This window comes from Chenopodium quinoa, unplaced genomic scaffold (genome assembly GCF_001683475.1).
Source record: "Chenopodium quinoa cultivar QQ74 unplaced genomic scaffold, ASM168347v1, whole genome shotgun sequence".
Taxonomy (NCBI): Eukaryota; Viridiplantae; Streptophyta; class Magnoliopsida; order Caryophyllales; family Amaranthaceae; genus Chenopodium; species Chenopodium quinoa.
This window is the reverse complement of record NW_018742204.1, coordinates 23,358,656-23,377,230: the sequence shown is the minus strand read 5'-3', so window position 1 is coordinate 23,377,230 and position 18,575 is coordinate 23,358,656. Positions and strand designations below refer to the sequence as shown.

Below are 18,575 nucleotides of genomic sequence, written 5' to 3'. Positions count from 1 at the left end.
TTCCTTTGATTATGAATCATTTGAAAATTGTGAGTCATGCTTGCTTGGTAAAATGACTAAGTCACCCTTTACGGGTGTAAGTGAAAGAGAAAGTGACCTTTTGGGACTCATACATACGGATGTATGTGGACCAATGAGTTCAAAAGCTAGGGGTCAATATAGATACTTCATTACTTTTACTGATGATTTAAGTAGATATGGATATGTTTACTTAATGAAGCAGAAGTTGGAAGCCTTTGAAAAGTTCAAAGAATTCTAGAATGAGGTACAAAACCAACTTGGGAAAACAATCAAGGCATTACGATCTGATCGTGGTGGTGAATATTTAACCCAAGAATTTGATGAACATCTAATTAATTGTGGAATAATTTCACAGTTAACTCCTCCAGGAACGCCACAGTTAAATGGGGTGTCAGAAAGGAGGAATAAGACCTTACTAGATATGGTTCGGTCCATGATGAGCTTTACTGATCTTCACAGATCATTATGGGGATATGCATTAGGAGCAGTTGCGAACATACTGAACAGAAGCCCATCCAAAGCAGTTGAGAAGACACCATATGAGTTATGGACTGGAAAAGTTCCAAAGCTGTCTTATCTCAAGATTTGGGGATGTGAAGCTTATGTAAAGCGTTTACAAGGCGATAAATTACAACCTAAATCAGACAAATGTTTCTTTGTGGGTTATCCAAAAGAAACAATGGGGTATTACTTCTACAATCGCGAAGATAACAAAGTGTTTGTTGCTCGCTATGGTGTCTTTCTAGAAAAGGAATTCCTCTCTAGAAAGCCAAGTGGGAGTAAAGTGGTTCTCGAAGAAATTCGAGACGAGCAACAAATGGATGTGGATAACACCACATCAGAGGCGAGGGCGCATGAATCGATTAATCATGCGTCGGAGCAAGCTAATTCGACTAGCGAGACTCCTATCGTCCCACTTGAATCTAATTCATGCGAAAATCTTCAAGAAGTTGGAGAGAACATTTCTATTGTTGCTCCTACCCCACGTAGGTCTGCCAGAATCAGAAACAAACAGTTTGTTGAAGTTCTGTTAACTGAGGATTCTGAAATCTTCTTATTGGAGAATGAGGAACCTTCTACCTACAAGCAAGCTTTGGTGAGCCCTAACTCAAATGAATGGCTTGAGGCCATGAAATCCAAAATGGAATCAATGTCTGAAAATGCTGTGTGGACCCTGGTTGACTTGCCTGATGGGGTAAAACCTATTGGTTGCAAGTGGGTTTACAAGATTAAGACAGACAAGGATGGAAATGCCTACATCTATAAAGCAAGACTGGTAGCAAAAGGATACAAACAGATTCATGGTATTGACTATGATGAAACCTTTTCTCCAGTAGCAATGCTTAAGTCCATTCGGATTCTTCTAGCGATTGCTGCATTTTTCGATTATGAAATTTGGCAGATGGATGTCAAAACCGCCTTCTTGAATGGGTTCTTGATGGAGGAAGTGTATATGACACAACCTGAGGGTTTTGAAGATCCAGAAAATCCTGGAAAGGTATGCAAACTTCAGAAATCCATTTATGGATTAAAGCAAGCATCAAGGAGTTGGAACCTTCGTTTTGATGAAGCAATCAAACAGTTTGGTTTTCTCAAAAGCGAAGAGGAACCTTGTGTATACAAGAAGTCCAGTGGGAGCATCATAGTTTTCTTAGTCTTGTATGTAGATGACATACTCCTCATGGGGAACGACATACCAATGCTTGAGTCAGTCAAGGACTGGTTGAAGAGTTGTTTCTCCATGAAAGACTTGGGTGACGCCGAGTACATTTTGGGAATCAAGATAATCGAGACAGGTCTCGAAGAATGATTGGGCTGAGTCAAGAGACTTATATTGATAAGGTTCTTGATAAGTTCGAGATGTCAAAATCCAAGAGAGGATTTCTCCCCATGTCTCATGGAATTACGCTCAGTAAATCTCAATGTCCGGTCACACCAGACGAGATGAGACGTATGGCGATTGTACCTTATGCTTCGGCAGTAGGGTCAATAATGTATGCCATGATCTGTACAAGGCCGGATGTTTCATATGCTTTAAGCATGTGTAGCAGATTTCAGGCAAATCCAGGAGAAGCACACTGGACAGCTGCCAACAACATCCTTAAGTACTTGAGAAGGACTAAAGGAATGTTTCTAGTATATGGTGGCGAAGATGAGTTGGTTGTCAAAGGTTATACGGATGCGAGTTTCCAAACAGACAGAGATGGTTTTAAATCCCAGTCTGGATACATTTTCTGTCTGAATGGAGGAGCAGTGAGCTGGAAGAGTTCAAAGCAAAGCACTGTCGCAGACTCTACAACAGAATCAGAGTATTTGGCTGCTGTTGAAGCAGCTAAGGAAGCAGTTTGGATAAAGAAGTTCCTAACTGAGCTTGATATCGTACCAAGTGCTCAAAATGGAATCGAATTGCATTGTGACAACAATGGCGCCATTGCTCAATCAAAGGAAGTATTACCTTATTCGAGAGATCGTTGGCAGAGGAAATGTCAAGATGTGCAAAGTTCATACGGATGAGAATGTCTCTGATCCACTTACTAAACCCCTCCATTTCCTAAGCATGAGAAGCACACTAGTGCAATTGGATTGAGGCAAATGATGTAATTAAAAGTTATATCTGTTTTTGGAGAAAAATAAGTTACATATGTAATACATTCATTTGCAGAATTATGTTTAATCAGAAATTTATTATTTCTCTTATTTAATTGTGGTTTCAATATTAAAATAAAATTTCCAAAATAATTATGGATTGATGGGCTCGTCAGGTTAATTTATTTAAATAACCTGGTGAATGAAACCCCACAGGTGAACAAAATCCATACATTATTTTAGTTCCTAGTCTAGAGCCATTAAAGTGGACATAAATGATCTCTTTGAATGGACTAGCATGTAAGATTGATTGGATAGCGCTGTTTCTTGGGCTATAGGAGCGTAGTGAAGCTCGGTCAATCACATGGGTATGCATGAATGATGCATGATCGAACTATAGACCTACTTTGAAGTTCAAGCATAGAACTTCCGGATATATTAGTGGATTCCTTTGACATGAGTGGAACATTGATTTCATTTGATGATTGATGTAACTGTGTACATTCAAACGTCTTCCCGTAACTGGAGATTATAAAGGGTGTTTCCTGGTTACCTCATGATTTGAGTGGGAGCCTTGGTTGCCACAAAATTGGATTGAGTCTACCTATTTAATTAGAAATGTGTCTTGGCCCCTTGAGGAGGGAGAATTCAGAAAATGTATGGCCGTACTCAAATGGATTACAAAGTAATCATTTGTTTTGTAATTCTAACTCAGTTTCTCAAGAAAAGATTTGTAGATTAATATGATCACGACATGAGATGCAATCATATTATCAAATCGACACACATTGACTTAAGGAATTTGAATATTGCGCACTTGTCTCAGACAAGTGGGAGATTGAAGGAATTGTGTCTTCGATAAGTGCAATTACTAGATATATCAAGGATCACTATTATGGAGATAATAAGTTCATCCTATTGGGGCGTCATCCTCTGTTGCTAGACTATGAGAGATGATCTTTGGGCTAGTTAAATAGTCCAAAGCCCTTTAGAATGGATCCTATAAGGTCACACACAAGGGTAATGGGTTAAGCAAGTTAGAGGCCCATTAATGGGCCTCATGAGCATTTAATTAGTCATAAGTATGATTGGGCTAAGTGTAGTTTGAGTGGGATTAGGAATTGGGCTTTGACTTGGACTATTATTTAGAGATATGATCTATAAATAATAGTCATGCCTAGGGTTGATAAATCAAGTCACAATTAACATACAGTGAATTGTGAATCTAAGCAACCATCATCCAAAGTCCTCTCCCCTCTCACCCACGGCCGGCCACCTTAGTGGTCCTCGTGGTGTTGCGCGGTGGTCCTTGGCTAGTTCGTTGTTCGTTCATCTCCGTAGAAGGTCAATTGAAGGTTTCAATTGCAACTAACTAGCATTAGTGGAGGTCTTAATCTGTGCCCGTGGACCAAGTAGAGGAATCACACTTGAGGTTCTTTATCTCCCTAGTTCTTGCTCGATCACCGGTGGAATCACGCTTCAAAGGTATTATTCTTACTCTTTATGTTTTATGCATAAGATCCTTGGTTAGGTGCTATATGAATATGATTCATGATTATTTCCGCTGCGTAGTACCTATAAACTCCTACACACGGGTCATGAGTCTAACACATGTGTCATTTCACTTTGAGTCGAGTCAACCTCGAGTCAGTCAATCAACGAGTCAAGTTTATACCTTGAGTCGTATCAAGTCAACGAGTCAAGAAACGTTTAAGCCTTAGGTCAATCCTAAGATGGTAAAGAGATTGGCAAGGTTCTATAGTCAAAAATAAATACAGGTGCAGCAGAATAGGGAGGACCCTACTCCAATTCTTGGCGCCAGAGATATTTCAGCAGCGACAGAGCTCGAAGCCTCTCAGAAAGGTGATTTCGACCTCATACAACAATTTTGGGTTCCTTGGTACGCTAGTTAGCCCCTATAAGAAATTTGACATGATTAAGTAGTCAGTTTGATTACAATTGCAATAAGTGATCGAACTGATGAAAGATCGTCTCACTTAGCTTAAAGCGCCTAATCACGGAGACACTGACATACTGGTTTTAGCGAAAATAAAGTTCAGGCGAGCTTTAGAGATTGACAAAAGTTGGTCTTCGGAAATTTTTTCTTCAAGAAATTATCGCAACAAACGTTCAAGTACCGAAGCTCTATTGTCCAGAGACGCATGAACATTTCCATCAAGCTCTTTTGCTCCAGAGACGCGTGGGCATATCATTCAAAAGCTCTTTTGCTCCAGAGACGCGTGGGCATATCATCAAAGCTCTTTTGTTCAGAGACGCGTGGACATTTCATTCAAGCTCTATTGTCCAGAGACGCGTGGGCATATCAATCAAGCTCTTTTCTTCAGAGACGCGTGGACAAACCTTTTCAAGCTCTTTTGTTCAGAGACGCGTGGAAATTTCCTACAAGCTCTTTTGCTCAGAGATGCGTGGGCATCCTATTATCAAGCTCTTCGTTCAGAGACGCGTGGACATATCAATTAAAAGTTCATATTAAAAAAGAATATAATAAAGAAGCTCTTTGTTCAGAGACGCGTGAACATATCAAAAAGAAGCTCTTTGTTCAGAGACGAGTGAACATCGAAACAGCAAGGTGGCGTTCCCTGGATTATGGAGAGTTTTCACAAACAACTGAGGATTGTTTCAAGAGAAATAATCTTCGATGGTATTCCCTTGGATGTGGAATACTATCAAAGCGGATGAGGATAGTTTCAGGAGAAGCAATCTTCTAATTTGAAAGCAGTTATAGGCGTAGCAGTTTTCAAGCGGGATGACATTCTCTAACTTGCAGGAGGTCATCAAAACAAGGATACAACAGCAATTGGTTACTTTCAGAGACGTGTGCTCGACGGTGCAAGATACGCGTTTCTTAACTCTTTTATCTGTTTAACTAACGTTAGTTTGCAGGTATCGGCGTTACAAGATTGGTTTAGGATCGCAGAACGTTCTGAATCATTCTCCGTCCCTATCGATACTTTGACTTTCGTTTTCGAAACTTGCGTTTCTCCAAACTCACTCAAAGTGGGGGCTTCTGTAGACACCCAATTGTGTCTCCCCAAAACCAAACCCGGTGATGATTACCTTTCACGTCGAATCATAATCGAATGAAGCGAAAGTGTGGAAAGTCTAGTGTTGCGGAAAGTTTTAATTTCTTTTATATTCTCTCTGTTTTTAAAAACGTATTTTAAGAAAACAGCCAATCCAGTTTGGTTGGTCCATGATATGGGTCCAATAGTAGTGTAGTTGGATAGGGCTTGACAAGACCTTTCCAACGATATATTATAAGCCCAATTCCGATGAATATTGAGGAAATTATGGCCAATTTACTAAACTGGGCCCGGTTTGAGCTTTATATGCGGCCCAATGATCTAGGGGAGGGCCTAATATGATTTATCATTCCTAATGCAATTAGGAATGATTTTAGTCTTCTAGATTCTTCTAGAAGGTTCTTTTCATTCCTAATTCAATTAGCATTGATAAATTGACTTTTGTTGACTTTTCAGAGTTTTAATTAAAATCAAAAAGCATTTTCGAGGAAAAGATACGATTTTATCCTCCAGTACGACAAACTTATCTGATTTTCGAAGACGCGTCAAAAACAGGCCTGGCGCCTGACTCCAGGCATTGGCGCCTGGTGCTAGCCATTGGCGCCTGGCGCCAATTAGCTGGTGCTAGCGCCAGCTTTGTTTTGCGTGCGCCAATCTCGTTTTGCGTGCGCCAAGTGCTCTATTTTGATATTTTATCTTTTTGGCTGATTTCTCTATAAATAACGTATTAAAAACTCCGTTTTCATTCACCAATTCTCACGAATTCTCACCTACAATCAGTTTTCATTCGCAATCATTAATTCTCTAATTCTCTCTTAATCATTCACCAATTCTCATCAAGTTTTCTTGATTATTTCAATCATCCTTCTCTCTCTCTCCTTTTCTAAACTAGCCTTTTCTCAAATACAAAATTCCGCATTCGCAAGACTTAGATACACCTAGCCATATTCGAAGTTGCCTTCGCCCTGGACGTGAAAAGTTTAATTTCTGAGGGTTTGGTCCCAAATCTCTCTTTCAATTATTTAATTTAATCGTTTGATTATTATTTTCCTTGAAGTTACTAACGTGTGTATTTTGTTATTAGAAAGAGGTACGAGGCATCAAAGTAAGTACTTTAATGGTTTTAATTGATATTATGATGTAGAAATCATGTTTAAATTGTTATTATGATATTCCTAGTATCATGTTTAGGGAAAAGGTTATAATATCAAATATGCTTATTAAGATTGTTACGATGCTTCCTATGTTCTTCCTAATATTTATGATTGTTAGTATCATGTTAGGGTTAAAGATTTGATTTTTATTGTTTAGTGACATGCTAGGGTTTTTTATTAATCTTGTTAGTATCATGCCTAGGATAATGACGATTTATAATTATTTTTATAATTGTTTTGATTATGATTATAATTTTATAATTATTATTATTATGATTAATATGGTTGTTATTATGATGATTATTGTTATTATTATTCATGATATTTATTATTATTATGTTGCTTGATATTTATTGTTATTGCTTGATCACGCCTTTTATTGCATGTTTAAAGGGAATTTGTACTTGTAATCACGCTTAATAAGATATTTAATAATCTTGTTTAGGGTTAATTGTGATTATAATTCAAGTGATCGCCAATAATAGATTTATGTGCGCATTAAATTCAACCAACATAGATAAACAGGTTTAGGGTTAATCCTAATGATTGCATGTTAATCAGAAAGCGCACATGAATACGATCAGAATAAAGTAGAGGCCTATTATTAGGGCAGATTCAATCTCTTTTAGGTTGGATTTGTACCTTCATCCCCGAAACCTTATTTGGTTCTAGACCTTATGGAGTTGACGATCTCTTGGATCGTTAAGGGGTGTAACCTTCACCTCGTGAATGGTTTACAAGTTCCTAAAAAACTTGTTGGCGACTCTTTTGCTCTATCTTCTTCCCTTTTGGACGCCACCGTACTTTAGTGTATGATCACATTGGGGTTCAACCTAGGGGTGAAACAAACTCGGTTTAAAACCGAACCAAACCGAATAAAAAATTTGGTTTGGTTTTTTTCGGAAGTGGTTCGGTTTCGGTTTTTTTTAAAAAAAAAATTCGGTGTGTGGTTCGGTTTCGGTTTGCAAAAATGAAAAACCGAACAAAACCAAACCACACCGAAATATAGGCCCAAACTAAAAAAAAAAACCTAGCTCAACATATTTTTACCCTTAGTATATATAGGAAAAAACCCTAATCCTCCCTCTCATTTCTCTGAGTTTCCCCTTTCTCTCCTCTTCTCTGCCCTCTCTACTTCTCCGCCCTCTCTCTCCTCTTCTCAATCTCACTCTCTCTCCTCTTCTCAGTCTCACTCTCTCTCCTTTCGTCTACATCTCCTCTTTCTTCCGCCCTTTCTCCACTTTCACTCCCATCTCCTCTTTTCCCCACCAGCAGCCCGCATCACCATCAACTAAGGTTCGTTTCGAGGTTTTTCGAACTCCATAAGGGCATAAACTATGGTTTTTCATTTCGTACAACATCAATTAAAGGGTTTCCAAGTCAAATTCGACCATGAAAACTCTACATCTAGAGTTTTCATGGTCGAATTTGACCTTTAAAACCCAAAATCGACGTTTTTTGGTGAAATGTGAGGACGTGAGGTAGTTCTCTTTTTATTTCGTTTAATTTAATTTGGTTTAAGTTTTGTTTTTCTACATTATTTTTATGGTGGTTTGTGATTGAATTGTTATTTGTGGTGGGTGCGTAATTGCGGATCTAAGTTAGGGGTGTGGTTTTGTTTGGTTCGGTTTTGATTGGTGTGGTTTGGTTCGGTTTTTTTTGCTACATTTGATGTTTATTTTCCTTGATAGGAAAATTCGGTGCGGTTTGGTTTTTTTTTAAGAAAACCGAAATTTAGGTGGTTTGGTTTGGTTCGGTTTCAAAATTAAAGTGGTGCGGTGTGGTTTCCAAAATCTAGAAACCGAAATATGGTGGTTCGGTTTCGGTTTGGGCAAAAAACCAAACCGAAAACCGAACTTTCACCCCTAGTTCAACCTACCCAATTGATCTCCCGGAGGGTATTAGGGACCATGGTAAACATTTCGTCAATTTTTATTTCAGGGCGATAAAAAGTCAAAAAATTCCAAAATTGAAGGTTAATATATACACTATTTGTGAAACTTTGGAGGTTTCAGGTTCTAGTGTGGAAAATACTTTAATTACTATGGGATACATCTCGGGGTCATATAATGCCGTTTGGAACCATATATGATCATTATTTGTTGTAATAAATGTTCGTGGTAGGCTTGAATTAATGAACTCGGTGCAAATTGTAAACCGGTAAATTGGCCATTTAAAAGCAAATTGAATGGTTCAACCCACCCAATTGGACTCCAGGAGGGTATTAGGGGCCATGGTAAACATTTTGACAATTTTTATTTTCGGGCGAAAAAAAGTCAAAATATTCCAAAATTGAAGGCTAATATCCACGCTTTTTGAGAAATTTTGGAGGTTTCGGGGCTCAGTTTCGAAAAGTCTTGAAATTCTATGGGATACATCTCAGGGTTATATAATGCCGTATGAAACCATATTTGATTATTATTTGTTGTCATAAATGTTCGTGGTAGGTTTGAATTAATGAAATCGGTGCAAGTTGTAAATCGGTAAATTGGTTGTTTAAAGGCAAATTGGATTGTTCAACCCACCCAATTGGACTCTCGGAGGGTATTAGGGTCCATGGTAAACATTTCGACAATTTTTATTTCCGGGCGAAAAAAGTCAAAAAATTCCAAAATTGAAGGTTAATGTCCACGCTTTTTGAGAAATTTTGGAGGTTTCGGGGCCCGGTGTCAAAAAGTCTTTAATTTCTATGGGATACATCTTGGGGTCATATAATGCCGTTTGGAATCATATATGATCATTATTTTTTGAAATTAATGTTCGTGGTAGGCTTGAATTAATGAAATCGGTGCAAGTTGTAAACCTGTAAATTGGCCATTTAAAAGCAAATTGAATGGTTCCACACACCCAATTGGACTCCCTGAGGGTATTACGGACCATGGTAAACATTTCGGCAATTCTTATTTCCGGGCGAAAAAAAGTCAAATTATTCCAAAATTGAAGGCAATATCTATGTTTTTTGAGAAATTTTGGAGGTTTCGGAGCCCAGTGTCGAAAAGTCTTGAAATTCTATGGGGTACATCTCGGGGTCATATAATGTTGTATGAAACCATATGTGATCATTATTTGTTGTCATAAATGTTCGTAGTAAGCTTGAGTTAATTAAATCGGTGCAAATTGTAAACCGGTAAATTTGTCGTTTAAAGGCAAATTGAATGGTTCCACCCACCCAATTGGACTCTCGGAGGGTATAAGGGAATAGGGATCATGGTAAACATTTCGGTAATTTTTATTTACGGGTGAAAAAAGTCAAAAAAATTCCAAAATTGAAGGTTTATATCCATGCTTATTGAGTAATTTTGGAGGTTTCGAGTAGGTCTATCAATTCGGGTAAACGGGTCGTGTTTGGATCGGTAAGAGTGGGTCGGGTCAACTCGGATCGGATCAATTCAAATTAATTCCATAAACTATGTGGGTCGGGTTTGGGTTGGGTCATGCTTGAGTCGGGTCATGTCGGGTCATACTTCTTATCGGGTTTGGGTCGGGTTTAGGTCGGGTTACATTCGGGCCGGGTTAGCAATATGTCGGGTTTAATTCGGGTTTTCACGGGTTAGATTAATTCTTGGGTTCGAGTCGGGTTCGGTTCAAGTTAATAATTTGTGGGTTAAAATCAGTTCGGGTCATTCTCGGGTTTGAGCCGGGTTCGGTTCAAGTCAATAATTTGCGGATTATAATCAGGTTGGGTCATTTTCAAGTCAGGTCATTCTCGGGTTCAATTTAAGTCAAATAATTTGCGGGTTATAATCAGGTTGGGTCATTTCCAAGTCAGGTCTTTCCCGGAGTCAAGTCAGGTTATGTTCAAGTCAATAATTTTCAAGTTACAATCATGTCAGGTCATTTCCAAGTCAGGTCATATTCGGGTTCAACTAACTATAAATAGATAATTATCATTTTAATCAAGCTAATTATTTCCTTTGACTATAATATATATGGTAATATATTTGGAAACTATAGTTTATAATTTAGGAAGATAATTATCTCCTTTGACCATACAACTTATACTATATAATTAACTCTTAAATTTGAGGATGATGCTCCTTTCTTTTGCTGGCCTGGACTGACTTTGTCTCCCAAGACAAAATGCTTTGATCAACAATAATAAGGTGGTCTAAATTGCATTTAAGGTGATTTGAAATCGGGTCAGGAACAATTTGGGTTGAATTTAGGTCGTGTCAATAAAAAAAGTCGTGTTGATTTCGAGTCAGGTTAGTAATAGACTAGGTTGAAAATTTGGGTCGGGTTAGTAATAGATCTGGTAAAATTCGGGTCGAGTCAATAACAAGTCGGGTTGAATTAGAGTCAGGTCAGTAACAAGTCGGGTTGATTTTGGGTCGGGTTTGTAACAGGTTGGGTTAAATTCAGGTCGGGTTAGGAACTGGTCGAGTTAGATTCAGGTCAGGTTAATAACAAGTCGGGTTAAATTCGGATATTGACGAGTTAAAACGGGTTTGGGTCAATTTCGGTTCAAATCGGGTTCAATTCGGATCAGTAATTTATGGGTTACATTTAGGTCGGGTCATCTCCAGGTCAGTTCATGTTCGGGTTCGGGTCTCACATACTCGGGTCAACTCGGGTCTAGGGTTGGTTTCAGGTCAGGTTTGAATCACCATTTTTTCGGGTTCAAATGGGTCGGTTAATAATCAGATTTGAGTCAGTATTTCGGGCCAGGTCAACTTTTAACAGCTCTATGTGTAACCGAACTTATTAACTGTCATTCGCTTTCGTAACCCCATGATCAAATCCAAACTGCTAACTTCTACTAAATTTAAACAAAAACTAACCATCCCATGACAAAAGCTCACTATTAAACTATACCACCAGCATCACATTGCTGTTACTGACTCACTGCTTATGTGATCAAAACCACTTCCCCAAAGTTGACAGTGGATAGAAAAGAAATCAAGAAGAGTAGAGCAATAACTGCCCAGGAGGAGCCGAGGGGAGTGCAGCGAGACTTTTTTCCAGTAATATTTTATGTTCTTCCTTCTGGGTACCGATTCTTCTCTGCAAATGCAAATGAAGCCCTTTTTAGAGTCCGGCGGTTGAGCAAGGAATGTATGTTTTTGACATAGGACAAGGTCAGTCCAAGAAAGCAGCTTGGACTTCCTCTTCAACCTGCATAAACTATGGAGTAAAGTCCCATTTTATTGATGCAGTCTATGTTCCAATGTAACACTCTGATCCAGAGTTTCTGCAACATTGTCATCAACACTGCAAGTCTGCAATAACTCCCATGCAGAAGTTCAGGTCACCAGATGGTCATCAAGGAGGACGAACCAGAGTATCAGGTAAACTATGAAATGCACACGGCGTTCCATAAGGAATCATGAAAACTACAAATACACGAAGTATCAAATTTGAAATTTACAGGCAATATTGCAAAGATGCTAGTTTAGGTCCCTATGATTAATTTTTACAGACAAAGTAACAATGAATCGTCAAAACAAGCCTTGCCACAGCCACCAGATTGATCTAAGTCAGGTTCTAACTATGGTAACGCATGTAAGGGAGTATATGTTTCCCACAACCAAGCTTGCCCAATGTTCTATCCTTGTTTGGTAATAGTTGAATTTTTCCGGAATGTTGTTAGCAGCTAATCAAGATTCAAGAGAAAGGACAAGGGAAACTGCTTCATTTGTCAGACTTTGGAATGTGACTTACACTGTTGGAAGAACTCTCTTGAGGTCCTTGATTGGAGGAAAATCTACTTGGAGAGCCTCCATCCGTGGCACTTTTTTTCTTCTTTTGTGAATGCTTGCCCTTCCTATCTTCAGATTCCTGCATAAACGTGAAAATCCTAGTCATGCATTTTTCCATATAGCTTAAACAGTGAAGCAAACTACACTGGTCAAACTAACCTAACGCTGCCCGCAACCGGGCGTCTTCAGTTCCAGCTCTGTCGCTACATCACTGGAATCATCAGTTCTTTCAAGGTGTCTGGCTTTTCCACTGTCTGAACCTTTAATTGGTTTGCTCAATACATGAGAAGTGGATGCAGGCTGAATGGGTTGTTGCTCAACATGTGGGTTTGGAGGCGTTGGGTATGGCATAAAAGCTGGGTGGGGGCTAGGAATTGTACTAGCATTTTGGCTTCCAAAGAAAGGGTAAGGCTGAAGAGATGGGTGCATTGGAATTGAACCTGGGGGCACTGCCATAGGTAGCGAATATGAGTAAGGTGGCCCCATAACAACGGAAGATTCAACAGCACCCCAAGGGTAAACTACCCTGAGTCTCTGCTGATACTGAGCATTGAGGTTCTCAATGTCTGATTTCAGGGATGCCTTCTCTTCTCTAAGCTCATTTTTCTCCTGGGTCAACTGTTGCAATCAACTCATGAGAAACGCACTAGGATGATCTCAAAGGCTTTTAAGTACAAAGAATAGCGCAAATATCACCTCATGTGATTCCTCTGAGAGGGTAGCACATTCAGCTTTTAGTTTGTTGACCTCAGCAGTCAAATCTCTTAATATTTGGATGGCATCTGTCAAGATAGTCGCTTTATCATTCTTAGGCCGCTCTGGATCTGGATAAGGGTGAAAATCTATGTCAGCAAAAATTACAGCTAATAATCTTTGTCAACCAACTACCAATTATAGGAATAAATAGTTGGGGTTAGTTGTTCTACTAGAAAAATTGGCAGTGTGAAGGTAGTTCTTTAAAATGTGTGTTCAGGAATCAGGACAACTAGCTTTTGGTTTAGATTTTTGGGGGCTGGGATGGTAGTGAAGTGTGATGTAGCAAGAAATGGAAATAGCCTCAACTTCAAACATCTACTTGAAACCGGTACTTTAATTGAACACTACATTTCATCTTTTACATGGTTTTTACTCGCTAACTGCTACTAGAAAAACTGTCATTGCCTTTATAACTATCACTCATCTAGCTCCAAACTACCCACTAATCTATATTATTTTTGAAATAATTAATCCATTAATAAAAAGCTATATGGCATTACAAATGAAATCTAAATTTAACAAATACATAAATTTATTAAATCAGACAAAAGAATTCTTCATTGAAGCTACAATCGTTGATTAGATCTTACACTTTTGTACATCCTTTACACACATCGCTGGAATATATAGACTTTTTACAGAGACAATCAAACGATTTATTGTAGCCAAGAGGATGATTTCATTTGATTCATCATTTGAACGTATCTGAAAATTTGACAACCTTTGCGATTCCGTGCGAATCTTTACCAACAAATCGATTGTAGGGTTGAAGATAATAGATTTTTTTATAACCCTACCGTACAATAATCCCTAAGGGGGGGCAAACAACTACACCAACTACCAAGTACCAACAACTACACCATAGGGAGACTAGTAAATCTACACTACTTGTGTAAATTTACTGAAATTAACAACGAAAACTAGAGAAAAACAAAGAAAAAAGGGTAAGATAAAATAATCTACTTTCACGGCCAAAAATACTACCTCCGTTTTATGTTTTTTGCAACGATTTGACGTTGACATCAAGTGTGAGTAGAAAATGTTTAATCGTTGTAAATAATATGAAACAGAGGTGTATATGATTTAAAAAGGGGAGCGAGTGTGAGTAGAAAATGTTTAATCGTTGCAAATAATATGAAACAAAGGTGTATATGATTTAAAAAGGGGAGCGAAACCAATTTTTTTTAATCACCACGGTGATGCATAACCACTAATTTATATCACTATATCATTTCAACTTCTACAACAATGATAGTTTTTATATTAAATCAAAATCCCCTTTTTTGAATATTCCTTCCTAAGAAATACGAAGTATGTTATTTACACATTGCAATTTGCTACTCAAAACACCTAATAAATATTTGGAAAATTTGTCTGAAAAAACCTATTATAACACTCTTTTTGTCGGAAAAAAACCTTTTAAAATTTTTTTGGCCAAAAGAAACCTATTTCTAAATTTTTTTTGTTGAAGACAACCAAAACCTCTAATTAACCTAATCAGCCCCTGATTACCCCTAATTAACTACTTAATCTTATTTAATTAATTAAAAATCATAAATAAATTGATAAATTACAAAAAAAACATACACCACCCCCAAATACACCACCCCCTGGTAGCAACCGCCCCCACCCCCGCCGGCCACCAGAACCCCCCACCCCTCTCCTTTCCCCCGTGCCGACAAAGTCCCTCCCCCCTACCCCTCCTATTCCTTTGAACCACCACCGCAACCACCCACCCATCACTAAACCCTAACCCCAAAAACTCCCACCTCCCTCTCTACCACCACCACAAAACGGCCACCACTCCATTTCCCACACCCTGAAACGACAAGGGGAGGTCGTTTATGGGTGTGGAAAAAGGAGGGGCTTGTTTATGGTTGTGGAAATGAGGGGTGGAATTTTCAGGTTTGGGTTTAGTAAGGGGTGGGTGGTCGCGGCGGGTGAAAGGGAGGGGCGGGTTAGGTCTCTGGTCGTCGCGGTGGGTGAAAGGGAGAGGGATGGGTCTCCTTTCCGTGTAGTGGTGTAGTGGAGGGGGTTGAGCTGGGTAGGCCAGCCTTAGGAGAGGAGGCTTAGTCGATGTCGGAGTTGGGTGGTGGTTCAAGAAAAGAAGAGGGTAACGCAGGGAGGCGTAGGGCGGGGGTTTTCCGGTGCGGGGGGTAGGGATTCTGTTCGCCGGCAGGGGTGAAGGTGGGGGTGGCTGCTACCAGGGGAGGTGGAAGGGGGAGGGTGGCAGGTGGTGATGGGGTTGGGGGTGGTTTAAGTTTTTTTTTTTAATTTATCAATTTATTTGTTATTTCTAAATAATTAAATAAGATTAAGTAGTTAATTAGGGGTAATTAGGGGCTAATTAGTTTAATTAGAGGTTTTGGGTGTCTTGAACAAAAAAATTTTTGAAACAAGTTTCATTTGGCCAAAAAAATTATAATAGGTTTTTTCTGACAAATTACTACCATATTAACATGTGGTCCATTATTTGAAACGGGAGTAGTTTTTGAAGTCCTTTCTCACAAAACAAGTGTTATATAAGCTATGGAACCAGATGTATCACAGATTTGATGCAAACAGTCAGGAACTAATAGCATTAAAAGTCACCAATCATGTCTCTGATTAAACTCCCATCAAAAAAATTTCAATAACCTTCTTTATGTTCATACTCTCACTCAGACAGTCATGCACTTTAACTACATTAAGTCTTGTTTGGATTAAAAAATGAGATAAATAAATCCCCATGAAAGAATAAAAAATTGCAATGGCATTTATGTTTTAGAATGCAGGTTGCAATGTATAGCAGACGAAAACACTGGATTTGATGTTTGACAAACTAATCATTCACTTAAAGTTGTCCTTTGTTGATGACAATCCCTTACCTCTGGACCAGTAAAACTAGCGGAGAGCAACTTATGAAAGACCTACATTGGAAAAGTCTAGGTAAGAGAGGAAGGTCAAATGACTACAAAACAGCTAAAATCCAGAAGAGCAAGGTCAGAAATATTCCTCTAAGTTGTGTATCAGATAAGCAAATTTCTCAAGCAGACCTTTTTGGGGATATATGTAGCATACCTGCGTACGTTCTGTATGAAATATTAGCCTAAGAGGTTCCTAGGATTCCTTGTTTATCCGTCTAGCAATTGGGATCATAAGGCCTTATAAAGGTCTGAGTGCTTCTAATTGTCAAGAAATTCAAGCAATGGAGCAGTCAGGAAGATTGGTTGATTTCTAACAGTAGCAGTGTCTCTAAAGGTTTGTGTGCTTTCATAGTTTGGAGAGCCACTCATTGTCTCATCTTAACCCAAGCCCAACTCCCATGCTATGAAAGGTGGCTAATTGTAAATAGTAGTAGTGCTAGTGTGGTGTCATGGCATTGAGAGTCGTCATATTTTATTTTTTAAAAGCAATGATATGCATAGTGTATACTACCCCTCTGGAGCCTCGAGCACTTCTTACTCCCAACAGTATCATAGTATAACATTAACTTATCAATTGCGTTTTTCCAATAACACCAATACCACAAAGATGATAATATGAAGGCAACAAATCAGCAAGGGAGAAGTATGTACAAAAGAAAATACTGTATAGATTACCTAAAGCACTACCAAGCTCTTGAAATTGATCATTTAATCGATCCCTCCTCAACTTTTCCCGGTCTGCCTTCTGAACCTTTCGTACAGCAACAGGATCCTTTACTTCTGCCTCAGGCCTTTGTCTATGAAACAAAAGATTAAAACAAAAAAATACAAATCAATCCTTTCCTCTGCTAATCAAAGGCTCACCTTGGTTGATTAATTTCATGGGAATTCTTTCCTCCATTCAATATAGGGCTATCAATTTCCTCTCATTTTCCACCCACAACTACTTCTCATTAATGTGGCTACATAATTAACCTAAAGAATGATAAAATTTGTTCAATTATAAAAGTATAAATTAACTAGTACACTTTGACAAAGCAAAAATTCAACAATATATATATGATCATGTCACATTACTTCACTTAAATATCTACTTCATTTACTTGTTCTACAAATTGCAACTTTCTCCAGAATTTCCCATAGTTCTTCCAATTTACTGAACCACAATTTCTATATAGTTCATCAATTTAATTACTTAACAACTAATTTAAAATTTCCCTATTTTCAAATTCTTCAAAATCAAGAAAACAATAAGAAAAACACAAATAAACTGAAACCAATTCTAAAATTTGCAGATAAATACCCAGAAAATAATAATACTAAGAGAGATAGAGTAAAAAACCTGGAATCAAACTGGGAACTTTGGGATGGATTAAGAGGTTGACAAACTTTATCAGTTTGCCACTGATCCATACTTTAGTAGTAGTATTAATTTCCCAATTAATTCTACTTCAAAGTAAACTAAATTAAACTAGGTTTTTTTTTTTGGAAGTGGGAAAAATTTTTGATTTTTGATTACACTTTTTGTACAGAAAATTATACAAAATGAGTAACAAATTACAAAAAAATTGTGTTTGTTTGTTGTTGTCTCCTCCTTCACTTGCAAGATCACATGGAAGATGAACCGAACCCAGAAAATTATGAAACATAAAATAAAAATGTAATTGTGGCGTGCACACGCCTTTTTTTTTTTTTTTTGGGGGGGGGGGATATGTACAGTGTACTGAGGTGAGAATTTAAGTAATTTTACAAATCATAATCATAGTTGACTTTATTATTGGATGTAAATAAAATTATTGAATATAAATAATATAAAAAGTAATATACTTTAGGTTTAGGCATTACCATAGAATTATAGATTTCCATAAATAAACCTTTGTAGTTGACCATTTTGTCTATATGCATATGTTTAGGGTAACCACCCTAATTAACAGGAATTAGACAAAGTGTAATTGGATCTTGGATATAGAGAGCAATCATTATTTGTAAAATCATGGATCATATATCAATGATTATTGGTGTATAATGATTGTTAATGAATACCATTCATTATTCATTTATATATTTCACGCAATACAATGTTAAAAATACTTATTATTCGTAGATTGTTGTGAGAAATCACCATAAAAAAAATAAATTAAAAAAAAAAAACTAAACTAAACTCCCTAATTATGAAACACGGCTGTATACTCAAAATAGATAATTAGATATACAAATTTCCCATCTAATTATTAAAGATGACAATAAGCTTCTCAAAGCAAATAGAATTAGGGCTACACTCAACCAAACAATGCGTAGTAAAAGTTCTTTCTGTGAGAGAAAGTTACAAGAGAAAAAACTGAAGGCATTGAAAATTATTGTAGTTGAGCAACTCTTCTAATTTCTAATTCATAAGCAATGCATTAAATT

General features: G+C 37.8%; 1 protein-coding gene across 1 annotated transcript; it reads right to left on the bottom strand.

The window, feature by feature from the left end:
- Positions 1-12,072: 12,072 nt before the first annotated feature.
- Positions 12,073-17,858, bottom strand: LOC110724753 (transcription factor bHLH121-like). Its single transcript, XM_021904210.1, has 5 exons — positions 17,509-17,858; positions 16,842-16,963; positions 13,201-13,328; positions 12,664-13,122; positions 12,073-12,583 (listed from the first exon to the last, which is right to left on the bottom strand). The coding sequence occupies exons 1-4, from the start codon at positions 17,577-17,579 to the stop codon at positions 12,664-12,666; spliced, it is 780 nt and encodes a 259-aa protein (XP_021759902.1). The 5' UTR covers positions 17,580-17,858; the 3' UTR covers positions 12,073-12,583.
- Positions 17,859-18,575: the final 717 nt, after the last annotated feature.

Bases quoted from the DNA above. Each gene is read 5' to 3' on its own strand.
- LOC110724753 (XM_021904210.1), bottom strand. From the start codon at position 17,579: ATGGATCAGTGGCAAACTGATAAAGTTTGTCAACCTCTTAATCCATCC. The intron at 16,964-17,508 runs GTTTTTTACTCT...TTTGTTTCATAG, and splicing joins AGTTCCCAGTTTGATTCCAG to ACAAAGGCCTGAGGCAGAAG. The intron at 13,329-16,841 runs GTAATCTATACA...ACCCTTATCCAG, and splicing joins AGAGCTTGGTAGTGCTTTAG to ATCCAGAGCGGCCTAAGAAT.